This window comes from Bos taurus, chromosome 4, assembly GCF_002263795.3.
Source record: "Bos taurus isolate L1 Dominette 01449 registration number 42190680 breed Hereford chromosome 4, ARS-UCD2.0, whole genome shotgun sequence".
In the NCBI taxonomy this organism is placed as follows: domain Eukaryota; kingdom Metazoa; phylum Chordata; class Mammalia; order Artiodactyla; family Bovidae; genus Bos; species Bos taurus.
In genome coordinates this window covers 101,773,007-101,799,972 of record NC_037331.1, presented here as the reverse complement: position 1 = coordinate 101,799,972, position 26,966 = coordinate 101,773,007, and the positions used below count along the sequence as shown (strand labels likewise).

The window sequence follows — 26,966 nt, the reverse complement described above, 5'->3', positions numbered from 1 at the left end:
TTCTGGGGATCTAATGAATTGCATGGTGATTGTAGTTAGTAATACTGTTGCTAAGAGAATAAATCTTCAATGTTTTCATCACAAAAAATAATGGTAATTATGTAATGTGATGGAGGTGTTAGCTAATTTACAATGGTGGTAACCATTTTGCAGTATATAATTGTATCAAATCAATGTGTTATACACTTACACTTATATAGTGTCATACATCAGTTATATTTCAATAAAGCCAAAAAGGTAAATAAAAGGCAAGTAGACAGTTTAACATATATAAGAAAAAAGAAAAATAAATTACTCAGTCACTAAAGTGCTAAGTAATGAAAAATTCAGCCTTGGGTTCTCAGAATGGAGCATGTGTACCCTTGAGGTCTGTGAAACTTAGGGTACTGAGGGGTAGTCAGAGCCTCAGGATAAATGAGGATATTTTCTTGGAGCATCAAATTTGCTCACATATTTTTTTGGATAAAAAAAAACCTTTGAATTTCCATACACATTTTGCCACAAGTAAGGGCAAGCAAAACTGGTAAATTTTTTTTCCTATGTTGAACAATAATTTTTTTCTTGCCGTCAAAGCACAGAAAAGAGAAAACAATGCAAGAGTAGTGAAAAATGTGTTTTTGCTTTTAATGTGGGTCTTTTTTGTATATTATTGACATCCCATCTAATTGAAAATTCTGTTTTATATATTTTAATCTATCTTTATTCAACAGTTTTAGGTTCTCTTTAAGTGCTTTTAAATGTTAACTTGGCAACCTTATGAAATGGGCAATTCAGTTCTTTTTCAGTGTGATAGGTATTGCAACAACTTTAACTGTTTACCAGGGAGATAAAAAGGAAAGTTTTTTTTGTTTTTCATTTGTAACTTCAAAAATATTTCCATCTTTGGCTCACGGCCTCAGGATATGAGTTCAAGCTTATTCTTCCCCAGAAACTCTTGGTGAGTTCTCCTGAAAGACTCTGTAAAAACAAAATCTTTAGGAATCAGACTGCAAAGCTGTAATGAAGTGACAAGCTCCAGGCTGGTGTTTTGGGACAGTGGTTCTACATGGCCCCTTGAAATCATAGCCCATAAGTGGCTGGTGACTTGGGGAACTGCAGGCCCCCAAAGAGCTTGGAAAGGAGTTGGGAGAAGGGGCAGTGAGTGAAGTCTGAAGCACCATTCTGTTCTCTTTAGAAAACTTAGGAGAATTGGATTACAAGTTCTCTAAAGTTATTAAGTTTCATTCCTTCAAGGCTGCCTGTAAATATGTATTCCATATTTCCACTGGCTCTCATCTTATCATGATACTTTATATTTCTGATTACTTTTCAATGGATAGTGATTTCTAACTGTCATCAGTTGGAGATTTCAATTTCTCAAAAGATGTAAACAAAATGTGGTATATCCGTTCAATGGAATATTATTTGGCTATAAAAAGAAATGAAATTCTGATAAGTGTTACAACGTAAATGAAAGTAGAAAACATAATAAGAGAAAGAAGCTACACAGAAAAGAATACATATTGCATGAATCCTTTTGTAAGAAATGTCCAGAATAGGAGAACTAGAGAGAAATAAAGTAGATCAGTGTTTATCAGTGGCTAGCGGAGAGGGATAAATGGGAAGTGATTACTAGTAGGTGAGGGGTTTCTTTTTGGAGTGATAAAAATATTCTGGAAAAGGTATTGGTCATGGTTGTATGACTCTGTGAATATACTAAAAAGCACTGATTTTACACGGTGAGCTTTAGGGTACATGAATTATATCTCAAAAAATTAGTGATCTATGGACAAACTGGCATATACAGAAGAAAAAAGACTACCTATTCTAAAGAAAAAAGTTGTGACAAGTAATATGAACCACTTCCTCATGTCCCTTTACTCCTCAAATCTACTTTTGTTGTAGGTGTGGCTCTTCCATATTGTCTTAAATCAATGCCCAAGTGTGAAGAAAAAACTTTGCCCTAACTTCAAGGGGCTATTTAGTCCCTAAATTCTTGGCAAGATTGAGGAATTTGCCAGTTCAGAACTCACTCTTTGGGACACCCCTGATGGTCCAGTGGTTAGGACTCTGTACTTCCATTGCAGGGGGTGTGGGAAACCTAGATCCCACAAGCTGGTGGCTTGGTGAGTTTCTTCAGCAGGAAAAGTGACATCAGGCCCACCGTGTAGGTGAAGGGAAGACTCACCTTTCCACAGTAGAAGATATCCTCCCTCTGCACCTTTCCTTCTGCTATCTTCTCTCTGATGGCCTCCCCCACTTCATGCTCGTTCTGGTAGAGGTAGGCCCCATCAATGTGCCGGTACCCCGTGTCAATGGCAATCTTCACTGATGTTGCACAGGTCCCCTTAGGAGTCTAAAATGATAGGGGATTGGGAGGGGGAGAAGAGAAATACGTCTTTCGTTTAGTTTAATCGTTCTTAATCTTGCTCCTTGGAAGAAAGTTATGACCAACCTAGACAGCATATTAAAAAGCAGAGACATTACTTTGCCATCAAAGGTCTGTCTAGTCAAAGCTATGGTTTTTCCAGTAGTCATGGATGGATGTGAGAGTTGGACTATAAAGAAAGCTGAGTGCCGAAGAATTGATGTTTTTGAACTGTGGTGTTGGAGAAAACTCTTTGAGAGTCGCTTGGACTGCAAGGAGATCCAATCAGTCAATCCTAAAGGAAATCAGTCCTGAATATTCACTGGAAGGACTGATGCTGAAGCTGAAACTCCAAAACTTTGGCCACCTGATGAGAAGAGCTGACTGGAAAAGACCCTGATGCTTGGAAAGATCGAAGGCAGGAGAAGGGGACGACAGAGGATGAGATGGTTGGATGGCATCACCAACTCAGTGGACATGAATTTGAGTAAACTCTGGGAGTTGGTGATGGACAGGGAGGCCTGGCGTGCTGCAGTTCATGGAGTCACAGAGTCGGACATGACTGAGCTACTGAACTGAACTTAACTGAATCTGGACACTTGGCACATACATTGTTTTATAGCAAACATGACAAATTGCTAATTCTATGCTGTTGTGACTGGAAGATGGAGTCTGAAAACTGGAGAAATTGACCTATCAGATTGCTTCTAACCCTTAATGGAAGATTCATTCATCTCAGGGCTGTCCTTAGCTTTGCAGCTTCAGAAATGTAATTTGACCAATTGTTCCCAAAGACAAGAGATTTCACGATAGCCCTGTTGTGAGTGTGTATTAGTTGCTAAGTTGTGTCTGACTCTTTGAAACCCATGGACTGTAGCCCACCAGGCTCCTCTTGTCCATGGGATTCTCCAGGCAAGAATACTGGAGTAGTTTGCCATTTCCTTCTCCAAGAAATCTTCCTAACCCAGGGATCAAACCTGGGTCGCCTGCATTAACCATTCGAGCCACCAGGGAAGCCCAGTCCTGTTATAGGAGGGCACAAGTTCATTGAAGAAGGCTCAATTATAAGGTAAAGTCATGGGTTAAAAAAAAAAACTGAGATACATCCACAGACTGGAATACCACTCAGTAATAAGAAGGAATGAACTATTGTTACACACAACAACATGGATTAATATCAAAATAATTATACCAGAAGTCAGATAAAAAAAGAATAAATACTTTCTGATTCTATTTATTAAAATACTAGAAAATGAAAACTAACCTATAGTTACAGTCACAGATCAGCAATTGCCTGTGGTAGTAGGTAGGGTCTGTGGGCATGAATCATAGGGAGGGAAAACAAGGGAGTTCAAACAAGCTTGCAGTGATGATACGTTTACTGTCTTAATTATGATGATGGCTTCACAAATATATACATGTGTCAAACTCATCAAACTGTACACTTTAAATACATGTGGTTTATTATATGTCAATTATACCTCAGTAGAGCTGGGATAAAAAGATTGTCAGGGGTGTGTTACATTTTTCAAGATGCATTTTTATCAAATTTGGCAGCCAGAGCTTTGTTTGTTTCATAAAACCGCATGAAGCATAAGACTGAGGGTATTCAGGACCCCCAAACCTGACAAATTCTTAGCACTTGAGGTGTAAGTTATTCATTTTTCAAATCACATATAAATTACTGATCTTTAGTTATGAAGACATTTAAATATGCAAAAGTGTGCTTCATTTACATTTTTTCTTAATGAGAAGTGAAGGACTTGATGGAGACTTTCCTTAAGACAAACAACTAATCTCATCAAATTAAAATTCCAAGTCCTATTTTAGGTTTTCTATAGGGGAGAGGCTTAATGCTATTTGTAGATTTATAGACCTTATATTCAGATGATGATCATTCCCATCTCATTCACAAATGTTGAAAACTACTTGTGCTTGTGTCTGTATTTTCAGTATTCTAATCAAATGCTTGATAATGTCATATTAGACAAGTGGTGATTTGTTGCGGAATGAATGAGACCAGGAATCTCTTGTATATCTAGTGACTTTATAGTTCTGGGCTGGAAACAGAAAGTGTTGGGAGCATAAACTCTTTTCTTCCCCTATTTCAGTTAAAAGTCATTACTACTAATGTTAAGAGGATAGGAAAAATGAACCAGTTGGCTACACAGATGGTATTAGAAAAAAAGAATTCATAGTCACAAATGTAAAATAGTTGGGAAAGGGAGACACACTTTTCAGGAATGTTAGAAACACATCTTGGGTGACTTAACAACATGATCAATAAAGCTCGAACAGAAATTAAGCCCAAACCCCCCAAGCTGTAAAACGAGGTGTTATGGATGACAACTGTGACAATAAAAGCACAGTGGGAAGAGGAGGGTTCGGGTAGAATCAGAAATTTACTGGGGAAAAGGTGAAAATACTGCTTTCTTTCTTGGGTGTATACGTAGTACTAACAAAAAGCAATAAAGTTCAATATGAGATAGTAAATATATCTCAGACATATCACTGAGATTCTGTGGGTTGGAGCTGATAGTTTAAGTATGAAAAGGGAAAGTGAAAAGTGTTAGTCGCTCAGTTATGGCTGACCCTATGTGACCCCATGGACTGTAGCCCTCCAGGCTCCTCTGTCAATGGAATTCTCCAGGCAAGAATACTGGAGTAGGTTTCCATTCCCTTCTCCAGGGCATCTTTCCAGCCCAGGGATTGAACCCGAGTTTCCTGGATTGGCAGGCAGATTCTTTACCACTGAGCCACCAAGTATACAGCTAAAGTAAATTTAATACAAGGGGAAAAGCCCAAAACAATGCATATTGAAATATATGATTGTATGTTCTTAAAAATTTTTTTAAATTTATTTGGCTGTGCTAGGCCTTAGTCACAACATGTGTGGTCTTAGATCTTCATTGTGGCATGCGGGATGCTCAGTTGTGGGATGCTCGGTTGCAGGATGCTCAGTTGCAGCATGCAGACCCTTAGTTGCAGCATAGGGGACCTAGTTCCCTGACCAGGTACTGAACCCAGGCCCCCTGCATTGGGAGCACAGAATCTTAGCCACTGAACCACCAGGGAAGTCACTATATAATTGTATTTTCAAAGGTTAACCCAAGAAAAGAAACATTTAGTACAAAGAAAGGGTAAACAACAAGGGCCAAGGTAGGAGTGTGGTACTGATTCAGCCTGAGCAATATATGGCTGGTGCTTTTTTAAGTAAAGATTATGGCACAGCAGCAGGTTATAGTAGTGAAAAGTTTGATTATTCAGGTATCATTAAAGAGCCTTTTCTAAACAATCTTTACTTGCTAAAAATATTTTGTTAGATGGCAGAAGCAGCAGTGAGGTGAATTACTATTTGGGACTTAATTCTAATCAACATGGAGGAACTATTTGGAAATGTGGATGTGAGAAAAGTATTAATACTTCTCTGTAGGTCTTAAATGTAGCATAAGAGAGTTCTATGTAAATTAAGACAGATTCTCTGGGGGAAATTAATTTTAGGGAAAAATAAGAAAGCTCAAATAGAATACCATGTTTGTAGACTCAAATAAGTGATAAGATCAGAGAATCTAAAATACAAAAAAACTGACTCCATACATAAGAACACTTTTAGTAAAATAAGAAGTCTGTTTTCTGAAATGGACAGCAGCACCTTTTATCGACTTAAGAAAGTGGGGAATCCAGTAAGGATGAGGTGTGACATACCCTAGGTCAACTTCCACCATCCAGTGTTGTGTGACCCACAAGTAGAATACAGGAGTCTGAAAACCCAACAGACTTAGCATCACTCCCTTTGACGCCATTTAGAAAATGTGTGATTCCCATCCCTGAGTTTTGGGCTCCATGGATCCTAGTTTCCAGGGGCAAACCAGGCTCCTTATTTCTAGAGTTTAGCATTCAAGGTGAAAAGCTGCCATTCTGGCAGGGATGAGTGAGTTTTAAAATCGAAGGCAGTAGAGCTCCTCCATATTTACCCAGTGGGACAGGGAGGAAAGTGTTTAGCACCCAGGTCAATGATATACCCTTTCCCAATTTCGATAGTTAATGGACAATGACCTGAGTAAATGATCTGAGAAGGATAAGTTGGCAAGAGACTCACACAGTTCAGAGATGAGAATCTGGGTCATAATACCACATAAGCCACCCAGACCAGCAGAGGTATAGGCTAAGGGTGCAGAAATCTAGAATTGGGAGTCTCAGAGGGAGACAATAAGTATCAATTGCAGCTTGAAGACAGCTTTAATATTTATTTATTTTTTAGCTGCGCTGGGTCTTTTGTGGTGCACGGGCTTAGTTGCCCCATGGCACGTGGGATCTTCCTGACCCACGGATTGAACCCGTGTCCCTGCATTGGCAGGTGGATTCTTAACCACTGGACCACCAGGCAAGTTCTTAAGACAGCCTTAGTGGCAGGAGTTGTATTCAACTGATAACCTACCTCTTTAAAACTTTTTCTAGGAAAGAATCCAAATAATTATTGAAGGGTTTTTCCCAGGGAAGAACTTAGCACACAAAGCCAGTAGGTCTAGTTGGCACCAGGGGTAGACTAGTAGTTGGCATGGGGTAGCCCCCAAAACAGAGGCACTCATTTCCTCAGCTGTCAGTAGTGCTGGCTGCTAATTATACATATTGATTCCCTCTATGGACGGTGCAAGTGTGTAAAAGCCTTGTCCCCTTGACTTAGTACAACAAGCTCTCTGTGGGGTTGATGAACTGCTGTATCACAGTTCAACCCTCCCTTCTTCACAGACCTGCTTTTCTCACCCCCTTGCAGGTCTGGTTCCTGAGACTACGCCCCAGTAAGCTTCCTGCATGCAAATTTCCTTCTCCCAGAGGCTGTTTCCCAGAGTACCCAAACTAAGACACTTGGGTAAAGGAGGATTTCTTAAACAAGCTAAAGAAAGTGCTAATTATAAATTAGAAGAGTGGTAAATGTGACAGTATTAAAATTGAGAAACCCTGATCATCAAAGTCAGAAGTGAAGTTGCTCAGTCGTGTGCAACTCTTTGCAATCCCATGGATCATCTGTCCATGGAATTTTCCAGGCAAGAGTACTGGAGTGGGTTGTCATTTCCTTCTCCAGGGTATCTTCCTGACCCAGGGATCAAACCCAGGTGTCCCGCATTGCATGGACGTCTGATCATCAAAAGACACTATTGGAAAAGGCAATTCAAAAGAGGTAGTTTTACATGACATAATTGATAAAGAACTCATATCCAGATATTTTTAAAATTCACCATATAAATAAAAAGAGAAAAATCCAATAAAGAATAATGCATAGAAGGCAAAGCCATTTTGCAAAAAACATACAACTGGCTAATAAAATATGAAAAAATATGAAAATTGACCATTTTTATGTAGGGTAAAGAAGATGCAAGTTAAAACCACAATGAAAGATGATTTTACTCTTACTAAAGTTGCATAAATTAAAAAGACACCAAGTATTGGTGATAGTGTGGAGCAAGAAGTTCACCCATGAATTCTTAGAGGGAATGTAAACTACATAACTACTTTGGAAATTGTCTATATGGATATCATCTACTAAAACTGAAGATACTGATACTCATACAGTGCATGTCTTAGAGAAACTCATGTGCTTGTGCAACAAGATGTGTGTAAGACTCTTTGTAGCAATACTGTCTGTGAAAGCCCAAATGGGGAGCGATACAAATGCCCACCAATAGAATGCAGATACTGATATATTCTTTGAATTCAATGTTATACAGCAATAAAAGTGGCTGATCAGCAATAACACAGTGACTCTTACAGCATAATATTAGGAAACAGAGGCAAATCAAAAAATAGTGCATTCAGTATGTTTCCATTTATAAGACATCCAACAACTGTCAAAATTTGAAAAGATATATGCACCCCTATGTTCATCACAGCATTTGTTACAATAGCCAAGATATGGAAACAACTTAAGTGCCCATCAACAGAGGAATGGATAAAGATGTGGAAATATATATGTACAATGGACTATTACTCAGTCATAAACAAGGAATGAAATAATGCCATTTGCAGCAACATGGGTGGATCCAGAGATTACATACTAAGTGAAGTAAGTCAGACAGAGACAAATATCGAATAATATCATGTAGATGTAGAATCTAAAAAAAAATGAACTTATTTACAAAACAAAAATAGACTCACATACATAGAAAACAAAATTATGGTTACCAAAGGGGAAAGGGGAGGTGGGATAAACTAGGAGTTTGAGATTAACGTACAGTAGTAGCTGTATAAAACAGATAACCAAAAAGGACCTGGTGTATAGCACAGGAAGCCATACTCAATATCTTATATATAAGCTATATGAGAAAAGAATGGGAAAAAGAATGTATATCTGTACATAAACTTTACACTTGAAACTAATGCAACATTCCAAATCAACTGTATTTCAATTAAAAAAATTTTTTTTTCTCTTGTATGACCTTTAGAGAGAGTCAAGATGGCAGAGGAGTAGGAGGACGTAGAGTTCATCTCTCCTTACAAGTGCATCAAGAATACATCTACAAATTGAACAGTCCTCACAGAGCACCTGCTGAACACTAGCAGAGGACCTCAGACATCTAAAGTGACAAGAAAGATCCCTGCATAACCAGGTAGGATGAAAGAAAGAAGGGAAAAGGAAAAGGAGAGGAGATGGGATGGGAAGCTGCACCCCTGGAGGGAGCTGAAGGAGAGGAGAAGTTCCCACATCTAAAGAAGCCCCCTCACTGGTGGGGAGATCAGTTGGGATGGAAGGGGAGCTTTGGGGGCTATCAGAGGACAGCACAAATGATCTGTGGCAGACATTACTTTACCAACAAAGGTCCGTCTGGTCAAGGCTATGGTTTTTCCAGTGGTCATGTATGGATGTGAGAGTTGGACTGTGAAGAAGGCTGAGCACTGAAGAATTGATGCTTTTGAACTGTGGTGTTGAAGAAGACTCTTGAAAGTCCCTTGGACAGCAAGGAGATCCAACCAGTCCATCCCAAAGGAAACTAATCCTAAATATTCATTGGAAAGTCTGATGCTGAAGCTGAAACTCCAATACTTTGGCCACCTGATGCAAAGAACTGACTCATTTGAAAAGACCCTGATGCTGGGAAAGATTGAAGGCGGGAAGAGAAGGGACCAACAGAGGATGATATGGTTGATGGCATCACCAACACGATGGACATGAGTTTGAGTAAACTCCGGGAGTTAGTGATGGACAGAGAAGCCTGGCATGCTGCTGTCCATGGGGTTGCAAAGAGTCGGACACGACTGAGTGACTGAACTGACTGAGGCAGGACAGACTGAGACCTGCAGATGGTCTGTGCCACAACCCTGCGTGCCCCAGCCTGAGAGGTGTGTTGCCAGTGCACATGAGGGCTGGGTGCTAAACAAGGGGTTTGGTGAGCAGACCTGGGGAGAGCACTGCTCTTGGCTATGAGGAGACAGCCTAAGGGAATGGGAGTGGGGAAAAATGCAGCTGAGAATGCTTGTGGAGGAAATGTAGACCACTATAGAAGTGAAGCACCATTGTTAAGTGACACACAAGAGGTGGGACCACCACTGAAGCCTCTCTCCCCACACGTGGCCCTTGCCTCCCTGGGCACTAGGAAAGGCTTCCTTCTTGTGACCCTGGCCACTACTGCATCCGCACTCCCCTCCTCACTAAGGCTGACTTATGTGCACCAGGACAGCCTTGGGAGCAGACCCTTCGGGTGGTCCACATGTGGGGATGGTGCTCAAACTATAGCTGAGCCCCAAGGGCTATGAAACTAAGGAAGAAAAGCTGAAATCTCTTCTCACAACTGCAAAAACTGCAAATTGACACCCCTGAGACCAGCTTTGGACGTTCAGTGTCTGCAGAACTTCTAAACAGACAACGAGGGCTCCTATGTCCAAGAAAGGCCTAGCTTTAGCAGCTGTAGACTTTGTGGGCACTTAAACAGGGGGGTTGGGCCAGGCCAGAGTCTGAGCTGCCTCCATAGTGCCCACAGAGGGCCAAATCCATGATTACTGCAACCTGGGCACTGACTTCAGCGGATCTGGGCTGGTGGCCTGGTGAAATCAACATCTGAGAGACACAAGGCCAACTGCTGGCATGCCCATGGTTAAGGTGGGGCTGAAAGCAGTGCGAAGTGTGTAATCTGAGAGCTTGCACAACAGTTGAAAGGTGACACAACAGAGGACACCCATAGGTGACCAGCTCCAGAGGAGGAATACTCAGTGGCTTCCCTCCCAGTGGGAGTGCTCCACTTCTGCCTCCCTCACACCGCAGATCAGAAATACAACCAAGAAACAGATTTGGGCGGGGGGGGCGGCCTCGACTACAACAACTAGGGAGCAGACCCCACCTTGACAGAGCAGGGACAACCACAGAGCTAAGGGGAGGCCTTGATCAATATCCAGTATAGCTCTGGTCACCACCGCATCAGCCACACACAGATATCTATACTAAAAACAACCCTCGCACCAAAAAATATTAAACCCAGGCAGGCTGCACAGGGATGCTGCTGCATAAAAATGGCCCTCCGTGATAGTCAGACAGTTTAGTATTAGGAGGAAGAACCCCAAGAGCGTTTAGCTGTGAAGGCCAGTGATACTTGAATGCAAGAGCTCCACAGGGCTAGGGAAACAGAAACTCCACTCTTGGAGGGCAAGAAACAGTGACAGATTTTATTTTCTTGGGCTCCAAAATCACTGCAGATGGTGACTGCAGCCATGAAATTAAAAGACGCTTGCTCCTTGGAAGGAAAGTTATGACCAACCTAGACAGTATATCAAAAATCGGAGACATTACTTTATTGACTTAAGTCCAAATAGTAAAAGCTATAATTTTTCCAATAGTCATGTCTGGATGTGAAAGTTGGCCCATAAGGAAGGCTGAGAGCCAAAGAATTGATGCTTTTGAGCTGTGGTGTTGGAAAAGACTCTTGAGAGTCCCTTGGACAGCAAGGAGATCAAACCAATCAATCCTAAAGGAAATCAATCCTGAATATTCAATTGGAAGGTCCGGTGCTGAGGCTGAAACTCCAATACTTTGGCCACCTGATGCGAAGATTCGACTCATTTGAAAAGACCCTGATGCTGGGAAAGATTGAAGGCAGGAGGAGAAGGGGACGACAGAGGATGAGATGGTTGGACAGCATCACCGACTGGATGGACATGAGTTTGAGCAAGCTCTGGGGTGTGGTGAAGGACATGGAAGCCTGGCATGCTGCAGTCCATGGGGTCGCAAACAGTCAGTAACTGAACAATAGCAACTCTTGGAGGGTACACACAAGGTCTCATGTGCACTGGGACTCAGTACAAAGGAGCACCCCCATGAGAACCTGGGCTAGACATACACAGCGGTCTTGGAGGGTCTTTTGGGGAGATAAATGTAGACTATAACTCACTGTTGGGGCAAGGACACTGGTAACAGAAGCCTCAGGGAATACTGATTGGAGTGAGCTCTCCTGAAACGTCTACATTTCAGCACCAAGACAGCCCCGTCCATCAACCTGCATGCTCCAGGGCTGGAAAGCCTCAAGCCAAACAACCAACAAGGTAGAAACACAGCTCCACCCATTAGAAGACAGGCTGTACTGTCTTTTGAGTACTGAGCTCAGAGCCACCTCAAAACACACCCATTGACATGGCTCTGCCCATCAGAAGGACAAGACCCAGCTCCACCACTAGAGGGCAGGCACCTGGCCCTTCTACCAGGAAGCCTGCACAAGCCCCTAGACCAACCTGCTGTACCAGTGGGCAGTGGGACAGAAGCAAGAGGAACTAAGATCCTGCAGCCTATGGAAAGGAGACCAGAAACACAGGACGTTAGACAAAACAAGATGACAAATAAATATGTTGCAAGTGAAGGAACAAGATGACAACCCACAAGAACAACTAAATGAAGAGGAACCAGGCAATCTACCTGAAAAAAGTTGAATGACCTTTAGAAAAAAGCAAAAAAATAGTTGCCATTAGAGTTATAAGACCAATTACCTCTTGAGGAAAGGAGGGCTCTGGACTGGAAAGGGCACACAGAGGGTTTCTGTGGGTGGGTATATCTAATTTTGGATCTGTGTGGTGGTTACTCAGATGTTGGCTTTAAAAGTATTCCCCTATTTTAAAAATACCCTATGATAAACCATAATGGAAAAAAAATATTTAAAAGAATGTATATACATGTATAACCAAATCACTTTGCTTACAACAGAAATTGACAACATTGTAAAACAACTATACTTCAATAAAAATAAATAAGAATGAAGATATACTCACCCCTCTGCATATTTCAGGTTTTTAAATGTTAAAAAAAATGAGGAAGTAGGTCAAAAATAAAAGGTAAGTCTCAGATAAACTCAAAACCTTAGATCCAAAGAATGTAGTAACCTGGCCATGGAACATCCATTTTTGTCCTTGGAGCTACTCCCCATTCTCCTTTGTTTGGACCCAGTTGGTAGCTGGAGCTTTGTAGAATCTACTCCATGATTTGTATCCCTCAGCCAGGTTATTTCTTTTCTAGGCTCCAGCCAAATTATATTCCTCACAGCCACCAACCAAGTTCAAGTTCTTATTACTTTTTGCCTGATTTATTATGGAAGCCATCTCACTTCATCTCTGTATATTTCATCTCTGCTCATTTTAATCCATTTTAACGTTGGCAGGTTAATGGCTTTGAAATATGAATCTACGTTTTTCTCCCTGGTATTCTTTTTTATTACCATCTACCTCAACTATCAAGCTTTTTTTTTTTTTTTTTTTTTGCAGTTTGATGCACAGTATTCATTGCCTCTGGAGAGGAATGACATAAAATGTACAAGTCAGTTCTTGGTATTTGATTTCTAAGAGCCAGGGTTTCTGTAATGGGAGTGAGTGTGAAGGTGTCACAAGTGCTGAATGGAACTCAGGATATTCACTCTACTAAAAGTAAAAACAAACCCCAGCTGAATTACTTTCTTTGACCCTTAAAATACTAGCCCACACAGTGTTTTACAGTAATATAAACGAGTTGCCATTACTTAAAAAATGTTAATTACTTTACAAAATTCTCTGAAAAATGTGAGAAGATCAGGCCACACTGAACTTTTGTTTATGAATGACAACTGGCTGTAGTGGAGAAATTGCCATGTTCGTTTAGAACAGTGCATGAAATCCCTGGGACTTTACTGTGTCTGTACCAGCAGTGGTCTCCTGAGTGTTACATGCATGTGTTTTTGTTAGTTTTTTGTGTGTTTTGGTTTTGTATTGTAGTGAAGAAGAAAGCATTTCTTGCACTCACACATATATGTGTGCATGCGCAATCGTGTCCGAATCTTTGCAACACCCTGGACTGTAGCCCACCAGGCTCCTTTGTCTATGGGGTTCTCCAGGCAAGAATACGGAAGTGGGTTGCCATGCCCTTCTCCAGGGGAGCTCCCTAACTCCTGCATCTCCTGCATTGGCAAACAGATTCTTTACCACTGTGAAGGCGATGGCACCCGACTCCAGTACTCTTGCCTGGAAAATCCCATGGACGGAGGAGCCTGGTGGGCTGAGTCTATGGGGTCGTGAAGAGTCGGACACGACTGAGCGACTTCACTTTCACTTTTCACTTTCAGGCATTGGAGAAGGAAATGGCAACCCACTCCAGTGTTCTTGCCTGGAGAATCCCAGGGACGGAGGAGCCTGGTGGGCTGAGTCTATGGAGTCACACAGAGTCAGACACAACTGAAGCAACTTAGCAGCAGCAGCAGCGCTCATATCTATTATCAAAATGGGCAAGCACAACAAGGCTGAGAAGCAGACTTGGCTCTCCAGGACCATTGACTTATGGTTCCTGCCTTGTCCCTGGTCCCTTTAGGCAGAGATTGTGAAAACAGCCTTAACCCTGCCAAGGATTCTTTCATGGACCAACCTCTCATCAGGCTCCTTTGAACTCTTTTCCAACATGGACTTTCATACTTATTTCTGCTCTGTCCAAGTATAGCAAGAATTCTGCTACATCAGTTTAAGCACACCCTCTCACCCTCCATGTCTGTTCACTTTTGATATGAAATCATGTTTCTCATACTCCACTGTGCCCCAAGAAACACCTGGAGTAACAGGCAAATTTGGCCTTGGAATACAGAATGAAGCAGGGCAAAGGCTAATAGAGTTTTGCCAAGAGAACACACTGGTCATAGCAAACACCCTCTTCCAACAACACATGGACATCACAAGATGGTCAACATAAAAATCAGATTGATTATATTCTTTGCAGCCAATGTAGAAGAAGCTCTATACAGTCTGCAAAAACAAGACCAGGAGCTGACTGTGGCTCAGATCATGAACTCCTTATTGCCAAATTCAGGCTTAAATTGAAGAAAGTGGAGAAAACCATTAGACCATTCAGGTATGACCTAAATCAAATCCCTTATGACTATACAGTGGAAGTGAGAAATAGATTTAAGGGACCAGATCTGATAGACAGAGTGCCGGATAAACTATGGACGGAGGTTCATGACATTGTACAGGAGACAGGAATCAACATCCCCAAGGAAAAGATGCAAAAAAGCAAAAAGGCTGTCTGAGGAGGCCTTACAAAAAACTGTGAAAAGAAGAGAAGCAAAAAGCAAGGAGAAAAGGAAAGATATACCCATTTGAATGCAGAGTTCCAAAGAATAGCAAGGAGAGATAAGAAAGCCTTCCTCGGCAATCAATGCAAAGAGATAGAGAAAAACAATAGAATGGGAAAGACTAGAGATCTCTTCAAGAAAATTAGAGATACCAAGGGAACATTTCATGCAAAGATGGGCTCAATAAAGGACAGAAATGATAGGGACCTAACAGAAGCAGAATATGTTAAGAAGAGTTGGCAAGAATACGCAGAAGAACTGTACAAAAAAGATCTTCACAACCCAGATAATCACGATGGTGTGATCACTCACCTAGAGCCAGACATCCTGGAATGTGAAGTCAAGTGGGCCTTAGGAAGCATCACTACGAACAAAGCTAGTGGAGGTGATGGAATTCCAATTGAGCTATTTCAAATCCTGAAAGATGATGCTGTGAAAGTGCTGAACTCAATATGCCAGCAAATTTGGAACACTCAGCCATGGCCACAGGACTGGAAAAGGTCGGTTTTCATTCCAATCCCAAAGAAAGGTAATGCCAAAGAATGCTCAAACTACCACACAATTGCACTCATCTCACACGCTAGTAAAGTAATGCTTAAAATTCTCCAAGCCAGGCTTCAGCAATACGCGAACCATGAACTTCCAGATGTTCAAGCTGGTTTTAGAAAAGGCAGAGGAACCAGAGATCAAATTGCCAACATCCACTGGATCATAGAAAAAGCAAGAGAGTTCCAGAAAAACATCTATTTCTGCTTTATTGACTATGCCAAAGCCTTTGACTGTATGGATCACAATAAACTGTGGAAAATTCTGAAAGAGATGGGAATAGCAGACCACCTGACCTGCCTCTTGAGAAACCTGTATGCAGGTCAGGAAGCAACAGTTAGAGCTGGACATGGAACAACAGACTGGTTCCAAATAGGAAAAGGAGTACGTCAAGGCTGTATATTGTCACCCTGCTTATTTAACTTATATGCAGAGTACATCATCAGAAACACTGGGCTGGAGGAAGCACAAGCTGGAATCAAGATTGCTGGGAGAAATATTAATAACCTCAGATATTCAGATAACACCACCCTTATGGCAGAAAGTGAAGAAAAACTAAAGAACCTCTTGATGAAAGTGAAAGAGGAGAGTGAAAAAGTTGACTTAAAGCTCAACATTCAGAAAACTAAGATCATGGCATCCGGTCCCATCACTTCATAGCAAATAGATGGGGAAACAGTGGAAACAGTGTCAGACTTTATTTTTCTGGGCTCCAAAATCACTGCAGATGGTGACTGCAGCCATGAAATTAAAAGACGCTTGCTTACTCCTTGGAAGGAAAGTTATGACCAATCCAGACAGCATGTTAAAAAGCAGAGACATTACTTTGCCAACAAAGGTCCATCTAGTCAAGGTTATGGTTTTTCCAGTGGTCATGTATGGATGTGAGAGTTGGACTATAAAGAAAGCTGAGTGCTAAAGAATGAATGCTTTTGAGCTGTGGTGTTAGAGAAGACTCTTGAGAGTCCCTTGGACAGCAAAGAGATTCAACCAGTCCATCCTAAAAGAAATCAGTCCTGGGGGTTCATTTACGGTAGGACTGATGTTGAAGCTGAAGCTCCAATACTTTGGCCACCTGATGCAAAGAACTGACTCATTTGAAAAGACCCTGATGCTGGGAAAGATTGAGGGCAGGAGGAGAAGGGGACGACAGAGGATGAGATGGTTGGATGGCATCACCGATTCAATGGACATGGGTTTTGGTGGACTCTGGGAGTTGATGGACAGGGAGGCCTGACGTGCTGCAGTTCATGGGGTTCCAAAGAGTCGGACACAACTGAGTGACTGAACTGAACTCAACTGAACTGTGTCCCAGGAGATGTCTAGTCACTCCCTCTTTTCAGCAAGAATCCTGTTAAGTTGCTTTAGCAAGAATTGTTCCTTATCTCCTGGAGAAGGAAATGGCAACCCACTCCAGTGTTTTTGCCTGGAGAATCCCAGGGATGGCGGAGCCTGGTGGGCTGCCGTCTATGGAGTCGCACAGAGTCGGATACAACTGAAGCGACTTAGCAGCAGCAGCAGCAGCAGTCCCTTATTCCCAAAGTTTCCTTTTAGTAATTTTGTACTCATAGACCCAGACCCTACTCCTTGGTTATAAATTCTCACTTGCCCATGTATTCAGCGTTGACACCAATCTCTCTTCCTCACTGCAGAATTCCATCACAGCGTCGCATTGATGTTTTAGGCTCCTCCTTGGTTGGTACTTAAGGACTTGGACTTCCCGGTCTCTGCCCCATGTACAAAGCCTTTGACTCACTCTTCAGAGTGTGAAAATTATGGATAGCGACAGAAATCTTAACCAGGGCCACCCAGGAAAGGGTACTGCCTCAGTTATAATCCTGTAACTGTTGTTACTTTCATCTTCAAACAAGTGCTGTCTCTCTTAAAGCACTTCAGCTTTTCCTTATGTTTTATTTTTATGTGTATTTACTTTTTCTGCCTTAAATCACCCACAGATTTTAAATCCCTGTTTCTAACCCATAGTTTTCATCCCTGTGTTACTTAGAAAAATGCCTCGTACATTTGTTGCTTAGTCACTAAGTCAGTTCATAAAGAATCCACCTGCAATGCAGGAGACCCCAGTTCGATTCCTGGGTTGGGAAGATCCACTGAAGAAGGGGTAGGCTACCCACTCCAGTATTCTTGGGCTTCCCTTGTGGCTCAGCTGATAAAGACTCTCCCTTTAATGTGGGAGACCTGAGTTTGATCCCTGGGTTGGGAAGATCCCATGGAGAAGGGAAAGTCTACCCACTCCACTATTCTGGCCTGGAGAATTCAATGGGCTGTAAAGTCCATGGGGTCACAAAGAGTCAGACACGACTGAGGGACTTTCACTAAGTTGTGTCCAACTGTTTGTGATCCTATGGACTGTAGCCCACTAGGCTCCTCTGTCCATGGGATTCCCCAGGCAAGAATACTGGAGTGGGTTGCCATTTCATTCTCCATGGGATCTTCCCAACCCAGGGATCAAACCTGTGTCTCCTGTTTGGCAGGAGGATTCTTCACCACTAAGCCACCTGGGGACCCACTCGTACATGGTTAGGCACACAAAAATATTTACTGAATTGCCCATTTTCCAAAATACTTGCAGTTGGTCCTAGATTTGTGTCATTTACACACTTTGTAACATTCTTGAGTTTTATTTGAAGTTTTGAAAAATATTGGTTATTAATTCATGGGCTGATATGCATTAGAAAATCAAATTAATTTCTATCAAAGCAGGAAAAAGAACAGGATTCAAAACTCTTGCCTATCAGACTTTCTCCAACGGAGATAGAGAGAGAGAGAGAGGAAGAAGAGTGATCTTTTGGGAGGCTATTATGGTTGATCTCATCCGTGTATGAAACCATTCTGGGAGGCTGTCTTAGGGAAACGGTACAGAGATGATATGTACATTCCAGTTTTCATTAGTGATCATCCACCGAGGACATGCACAGAGAGCTTGGTGCCACTAAATGTTCGTTCTGTCTCAAATTCCCTGACTCTACAGGTATGAACAATCTTTATAAGAAAGTTGGGCATAGTAAGAGAGAGAGAAAAAAAGTCTTTGTAAATCAGAAGGCTGGTTGGCCTCACACAGCTGCGTGGTAACGTTCCTCTGGACTGCCGCGCTACAGTTCCTGCTGCCTGTGCAACAGTGGAGTCCCAGCTGGGTGGATGCTGGAGAAGAGCTTGCTGTTAAATCTTATTTATCTCTGCCTTTCACCTCTGCGCCCACCCAGCCTTCCCTCAAGATAAGCCTAGACCTTTCCCTGGCGCCTGCTGCTCTCTAACTTCTGTATCAAAATGGAACAGGATCCCAGGACAAATATTGACTGACTTGATTATATATACACAAACTGTAAAGGATTTCAGTTACTTCAGCCTGTCATTCTCCTTCCATCTCTTGAGAGATGAAAGGTTGTGTAAAGAACCTCAGGCCCACTAAGGGGAGAAGACTGAATCTGGGCCTCAGATTGCAGCCCTCAGACAAAGAGTCTGACATTAAATCTAATACGATACTTTGATTTCCCAGCGACTGACTTGGGCACAGGTACCCCTATTGTCTGCCTCATCGGTCCTGGGTCAGTGGTGAGGGAATTGTCAGTTGTGTGGCTTTGAACAGAATGTAAGGAGTGCTCTGGCTAAGAGATACCCTGCTCCCTGTCTCCTCCTCCCCCAAATCTTCCGTGGTGGGTTGTGTTCTTCACCTATGAATTTTGTGAGGCATTGGCTTAGCTCTGTATTTCTGATCACAAATGTGGCTGGCGCATCCACAGTGCAGGATGCCACTAATGCCATCTTCTCTAATTGCACTATGTCTTATCTTCCGAAATGAGTTACAACCTTTTTTGGGATGACACACAACTACTTTCGAATGTCTCTAACATTCATAACATACAGGTTAGAATGTCTCTAACCTGTAGCATTACTAGACACATAGTAGGCACTTAATAATTTTTATTGGTAAATGCAACACTTGGAGCCCCACTGAGTTTCAGGAGATAGGTAGAAAGATAGAATGATAGATGCACAAGTAAGAAGTCATATAATTGGTAGGGGGTCATTGAAATAATTAAACAGAGGAGCGAAATAATCAGATTCATATCCTAGATCTATCATTCTACCCAGCTACCTAACTATCTATCTATCCATGTACTCATCCTAAGTACTTTCTGGATATATAGACCTATATACTTTCATATATAGAAATACATATAGAAAGTCATAAAAATATGCAGCCTTATTGACATAACAGATAGTTATAACAGGCAATATAGTATAGAGATTCAGAAGGTACAATCTGGGACCAAACTACATAGGCTCACATTCCAGTTCTCTTCTTTAGGTTTGGGGGATTTTATTTTATATCTCAATGCCTCTGTTTTCTCATCTGTAAAACAGGATAAAATAGTATTTCATAATGTTGTGAGGATTAAGTCAGAAAATGCATGTACTATAAAGTACTAGTTCCTGGCACATGGTTAGGTATTAAGGAAATTTAAGCTATTATTATTGTAAGCCTTTACATCTCCATGGCCTCCGATGCACACACACACACAGAGGTGTGCATGCGTACACAGCTGTGTCCAACTCTGTGTCCAACTCTGTAACCTCTTGGACTTGTAGCCTGCCAGGCTCCTCTGTCCATGGAATTTTCCAGGCAAGGATACTGGAGCGGGTTGCCATTTCCTTCTCCAAGGGATCTTCCCGACTCAGAGATCAAACTCGAGTCTCCTACATTGTAGGCGGATTCTTCACCACTGTGCCACCTGGGAAGCTATATATATATGTATTATGCATTTCCTTTCACAAATTCATTCACTTAACAAGCATTAGCTGAACACCCAGCACATGCCAAACACTATACTGGGAGTATAGAGCTGAACAAGAAATGGTCTCTTTCCTAATGGATTTTACACCTTGTGGGGAAGATTGCAGAGAAACAATGGTTACAATGTCGTGTGATAACTGCTTCAGTAGAGTTGAGCACAAAGAGGTTCCTGAACACACAGGAGGGGCAAGCTGTGGTGGCTAGGAGGTGGGTTTCTAAGGAGAGGAATCCTTCAGCTGAGTCTTGCAGGTTTAGTAAAAATTAACCAGCTCAGGAGAAAGGATGTTCCAGGTGGAAAGCAGCATGTTCAAGGTCATGGAGTTCGGTGCGTTATTCGAGGAGCTGTGTTTCACACGTGGAGAGAGGTGGAAGAGTGGTGGTAGGTGCTGCTGAACTGACAGGTCTTGACTGAACCATAAAGTCCAAGGTGTGAATAAGGAGTGTGTCCTCCACCCTATAATTGATAGGGAGCCATACTGAGTGACTGAGCATGCACGCACACACGCACGCACATTGAGAAATTAAGCAGAGGCATGACATAATTAGATTGTTAACTTTGTGCTTCTATGCTTCCCTCTCTGTCTACAATGTCCTGCCTCAACTCTGCTTAACTTAGCTTAACAGAGTTCATTCACTCAGGATCATTCAAATTTCAGTAGCATTCCTAGACATACTGCTCTTTATTCTGGTTCAGTTCTGTTCAGTTGCTCATCCTGTCCAACTCTTTGTGATCCCATGGGTTGTAGCCTGCCAGGCTCCTCTGTCCATGGGATTTTCCAGGCAAGAATACTGAAATAGGTAGTTATTTCCTTCTCCACGGGACCTTCCCAATCCAGGGATCAAACCTGCTTCTCTTATGTCTCCTGTATTGGCAGGTGGGTTCTTTACCACTGTGCCACCTGAGAAGCCCCTAGTGCTTCATATATGGTAGGTTTTCACTAAAAGTTTTGTCAGACGGAACTTAAAATTCTCAAATACGAACTTAAAGAAAATCATAAACCAGAAACTCAGAAATTTTATGTGCTTCAGTTCAATCTAATAATCAGTATTCAGGCTGAATTTTAGTAAAAGAAGCAGAAAGGTCCCATTCGTTAAGTCAAGATACTTTTAAATTGTAAACCGATTCAACCTTTGGCTCAGTACTCATTCAGCCAAATAGCTGTCCTTCAAGGTTCCATTCATTACTACAAAAATTAAATCAGTGAAGTCCATTCAAAATGAATGACAGATTATCCTTTAGGAAAGCATTCATTTAAAAAAAAAGAGGGAGAGACAAGCTTACCGATTTAGGTTCCGAGTAGGTACCAAGTCCGATGATAGGAATGCTGTTCCCATCGCTTAGAGGTATGCGGTGATACACAGCGCTGAGGTGCATCTGGGAGAGTCTGAGGTTTCAAATGTGCAGAGATGATAGTGAACACCACAGAGCAGTCTTCTTGAGAAGGTGTGCTAATGCCTATTTAATCAAAGAAAGGAAAGCCGGAGGGAGGAGCAGTGGGAGGGAAGAGATTTCTCAACTTGTTTAGTTTTTTTTTTTTTTTTTTTTCAGGTTGTTCTGGAAATCCTAACTGAGGTTGTCCTTTGAACTTATGCAAGGCATGTAGATAATAACCCATTGAGATCTTATGCTTACGTCTCTACAAATAATTGATTTTAAAGATGAAAGGAAGCAATCTGACGTCTGACAGGATGCTTTTGTCGGCAATTAACAGATCTATCGCAAATTCTTTTTAAAAAATTTATGAGCCTTAAGGCTAGCTTCAGGTGAGACTGCTGCTGGTGCTAAGTTGCTTCAGTCGTGTCCAACTCTGTGCAACCCCATAGACGGCAGCTCACCGGGCTCCCCTGTCCCTGGGATTCTCCAGGCAAGAACACTGGAGTGGGTTGCCATTTCCTTCTCCAATGCAGGAAAGTGAAAAGTGAAAGTGAAGTCTCTCAGTCATGTCTGACTCTGTGTGACCCCATGGACTGCAACCTACCAGGCTCCTCCGTCCATGGGATTTTCCAGGCAAGAGTACTGGAGTGGGTTGCCATTGCCTTCTCCACCAGGTGAGACTAGAGTAAGTTTTCTAGGACTTCCCTAGAGATTCAAGCTGGCAGGACTGGGAAAGGGTTTGGAAACTTTATTACCTAGTTGAGGAGGGCTTCCCAGGTGACTCAATGGTAAGGAAGACCCAAGAGATATGAGTTTTGTCCCTGGGTAGGGAAGATCCCCTGGAGCTCGAAGTGGCAACCCACTCCAGTACTCTTGCCTGGGAAATTCCATGGACAGAGGAGCCAGCCTGGAAGGCTACAGTCCATGGGGTCGCAGAGTTGGCCATAACTGAGCACATATACAAGGAAGGAAGTTAAGTGGGAAACTGGACTGGAGGAGAAAATGATTTGACCAGGAACCAAATTCTCATTCTCCAATTCATATCTCTGTCTCCTTATTCTCTCAGCAGACTTTCCCCTCATCACTGAAAGATGGTAGCCAGTCCTTAGTTTGATGTGATTCCAAGTTCAAACCTAACGAAAAAAAGGACTTTACATCATAGCTCATGTGGTAATCCAGAAATAGGGTCCAGTTGGCCTCAGTTGACTCTTTTAGTTCACGGAATCAACCACTAAGTCAATCATAGAGGTCAGAGAAAATAAAAGACTGATTGCTTTAAATAAATAGAAGTCATTTCTAAATTTGGAGTTGGGCTTAATCCCACTTGGGGAGATTCTGAAGACTGTTAAAAATGGAAAGAAGTAGCAGTTAGCAAAACAATTAACACAAGTTTATTACAGTCTTCCTCCAAAGGATTGTGCTGTGTGTGAGTCTGGACCTGGTGATCTTAAAGATAACTGTGTCCATATTAGTTAAGTAGCTTGAAGTTTGTCTCTAACTATCTTGTCTCTCTCTCTCTGCTGCTGCTGCTGCTGTTAAGTCGCTTCAGTCGTGTCCGACTCTGTGCGACCCCATAGAGGGCAGCCCACCAGGCTCCCCCGTCCCTGGGATTCTCCAGGCAAGAACACGGGAGTGGGTTGCCATTTCCTTCTCCAATGCATGAAAGTGAAAGTGAAGTCGGCCAGTCGCGTCTGACTCCTAGCGACTCCATGGACTGCAGCCCACCAGGCTCCTCCATCCATGGGATTCATGATCAGCCAGCAGACAGTAATTTCAACTAGGTTGGGGCAGGGTGGAATATGGGGAGTAGTGGTCTTCAATAATTGTTTGTAATTAAATCCAACAAACATTTATGGTGCACCTTTGTGTGCTGAGATGTTGACTATATATATGTTTCTTTTGTGAAAATAGTTTATTTTATTTTTGGTTGTGCTGGGTCTTCGTTGCTGCATGCAGGGTTTCTCTACTTGCAGTGAATGGGGGCTACTCTTTGTTGCAGTGCAAGATCTTCTCATTGTGGTGGCTTCTCTTGTTGCGGAGCACAGGCTCTAGGTACCAGGGCTCAGTAGTGGTGGCATATGGGCTTAATTGCTTCGAAGCATGTGGAGTCTTCCTGGACCAGGGATCGAACTCATGTCCCCTGCGTTGGCAGGCGATTCTTATCCACTGTACCACCCCTATGACTGACTTAGTGGTACAGACTTTTGTATGAACACTAGTTTTCATTTCTCTTGGCTAAATACTCAGGAGTGGAATTGCTGGGTCATGTGGTATGTTTAATTATGTAGGAAGCTGCCAAACTGATTTTCAGAACAACTGTATCATCTTGCATCCCCATTAGCAATGCATAAGAATTGCTATTTTTCCATATCTTTCATAGCATTTAAGATTGTCAGTGTTTTAAAACTTTAACCTGACAAAACTGATAGCTTTGTCATGGTATCTCATTGTTAATGATGTTGAACACTTTTTTTGTATACTTATTTGCCATCTACATATCCTCGTAGTGAAGTGCCTGTTCAAACGCGGGTTCAGTGCCCATTTTTTTAATGAAGTTGTTTGTCCTTGTAGTCTTGAGTTTTAAGATTTCTTGGTAAAGTCTTAAAACATGTTCTTTACTGAATACATGGCTTACAAATATATTTTTTCTCAGTATGTAGCTTGTCTTCATTCTCTTGACTGTGCCTTTCATGTAGCAAAAGATTTTAATTTGATAACGTTCAGTATTTTTACAGTGTATTTTGAATTTCACATAAAAGAACTCTTTGAATTCTAGATCACAAAAGTTTTATTCTATTTTATCCCTAAAAGTTTTAGTTTCATCTTCTCCATTTAGACCAATAATCCATTTTGAGTAAATTGTTGTATAATTCAGCATATTTAAGTGGAAGTATTTTGTTTTATATAAGGGAATCCTATTGCTCCAATCCCATTAGTTGAAAATATTATGCTCTCTCCACTGAATTTCTTTTGCACTACTGTTAAAAATCAAGGGTCATATTTGGGTAAATCTACTTTGGACTTTCTACTTTGTTTCATTGATTTATGTATCTTTTCCTTCACTGACACGACATTGTCTAGATACTTTTAACTTTATAAAAGGCCTTAAAATCATATGGTGTAATTTCTCCAACCTTATTCTTTTCCAAAAGTGCCTTAGTTATTCTTATTTATTTAATTCCTACCATAAATGTTAGAATAAATGTTACCATAAATGTTAGAATCAGCTTTTCTTTGTCTTTAAATGTCCTGCTAAAGTTTTTTTTTAATTGAGTTAAATCTGTAGATCAATTTCTTATTATTTACTACACTGAGTCTTTGAATCCGTGAAGACAGTATTTCTTTCTATTTCTTTTGGTCATCACCATTTTGAACACACATCCTATATTTGTTTGTTAGATTTATATCTAACTATAGGTATAAATACTTATTTTTTAGAGCTATTGTACATGGAATTTTAAAATCCTGTTTCCAACTGTACATTGGTAATACATAGAAATAGGATTAATTTTTACGAGTTCAATCATTTTGAGTTTATTGAGACTTGAATTTGTTTTTGTTGCCTGACATACTATCATGAAGAATATTCCATATGCACTTGAGAAAAATATGTAATCTGCTGTTTTGGTCTTCTGTAGCATTGGAGAAGGAATTGGCAACCCACTCCAGTGTTCTTGCCTGGAGAATCCCGGGATGGGGGAGCCTGGTGGGCTGCTGTCTATGGGGTCACACAGAGTCCGACACGACTGAAGCGACTTAGCAGCAGCAGCAGCAGCAGATGTCTTTTAGACATAGTTGGTTCACAGCATCATTCAAATCTTCTGTTTTTAAACTGATCTTCTGTCTAGTTGTTTTATCTCTTCTTTGGAATGGGGTATTGAAGTTTCCAACTGTTACTGTAAAACCATTTCTTCTTTCAATTACATCAGTTTTTGCTTCATATATTTTGTGGTTCTTTTGTTAGAGGCATATGTTTATAATTAGTATATCTTGACATGTTGATCTTTTTGTCAACATGTATTGATAATGCCTTTCTTTGTCCTGTAACAATTATTGTCTTCAAGTCTATGTTGCCTGATATTAGTATAGCCACCCCAGTTTTCTTTTGGCATTTTTTGCATTGCATAGAATTTACTTCTATTTTCAGTCTACTTGTGTCCTTGGATTTAAAGTGAGCTTCTTTTTAGCAACATATATTTAGATCATTTTAAAATATCTATTCTCGGGGCATTCAGGCCAGATCCTTACTCTAAGCGATGCAGCCCGCGCCGCGCCTCTCTGCCCAGCCCCCGCTTGCTAGTGGCAGGTGCAGGCATCTGCGCTGCTTCTCCGCTGGGGGAGTTACCGCTGGGCTCGTAATCTGTGGGGTTTAATTGTTTATTTATTTTTCCTCCCTGTTATGTTGCCCTCTGTGCTTCTAAGGCTCGGCACAGACTCGGCAGTGAGAGTGTTTCCTGGTGTTTGGAAATTTCTCTCTTTTTAAGACTCCCTTCCCGGGACGGAGCTCCGTGTCCCTCCCTCTTTTGTCTCATTTTTTGTCTTTTATATTTTTTCCTACCTCCTTTCGAAGACAATGGGCTGCTTTTCTGGGTGCCTGATGTCCTCTGCCGGCTTTCAGAAGTTGTTTTGTGGAATTTACTTGGCGTTTAAATGTTCTTTTGATGAATTTGTGGCGGAGAAAGTGGTCTCCCTGTCCTATTCCTCTGCCATCTTAGCTCCTCCCTATTCTTCCAATCTCTCTCTTTTTTTAAATGTATTGATTTATTTATCTTTATTTTTGGCTGTGCTATGTCTTTGCTGCTGTACTGGGGCTTTCTCCAGTGGTTGCAAGCTGAAGCTACTCCAGCTACTCCAGCTGCTTAGTTGCAACACAGCGGTTTCTCTTGTTGAGCACAGGCCTGGATGCAGGCCCTTCAGTAGTTGGGGTTCTCAGGCTCAGTTGCCTGGAGGCACGTGGAATCTTCATGGATCAGGGATAGAACCCATATTCCCTGCATTGGCAGATGGATTCGTAACTACTGGACCACGAGGAAAGTCCACTAATCTCTTCTCTTTCCCTGGAGGGTTCAATCCATTTACAGTTCATGTAATTATTGATAAGAAAATATTTATTTCTGCAATTTTGCTGCTTGTTTTCTGTCTTATTGTCTTTTTATTCCTCAGTTACTCCACTACTGCCTTGCTCTGTGGGTGATTTTTTTCCTAGTTTACTGTTCTGATTCCCATCTTGTTTCTTTTTCTGTATACTTTAAAAGGTGTTTGTTTTTATTTATTTATTTTTGATACCTTTTAGTCTGATTGAGGTGCTGTAACAAAATCTCATAGACT

The 26,966-nt window shown here is 41.6% G+C and overlaps 1 protein-coding gene across 1 annotated transcript in view; it reads right to left on the bottom strand.

The window, feature by feature from the left end:
• AKR1D1 (aldo-keto reductase family 1 member D1) overlaps positions 1-21,713 on the bottom strand; it is a 50,649-nt gene extending 28,936 nt beyond the window's left edge. Inside the window, exons 1-2 of the mRNA NM_001192358.1 lie at positions 21,546-21,713; positions 2,168-2,335 (exon numbers count right to left, since the gene is read on the bottom strand). Of these exons, the coding sequence (NP_001179287.1) occupies positions 2,168-2,335; positions 21,546-21,638 (261 nt within the window). The 5' untranslated portion in view covers positions 21,639-21,713. The remainder of the gene's footprint in view (positions 1-2,167; positions 2,336-21,545) is intronic.
• Between the last annotated feature and the right edge of the window lie 5,253 nt (positions 21,714-26,966).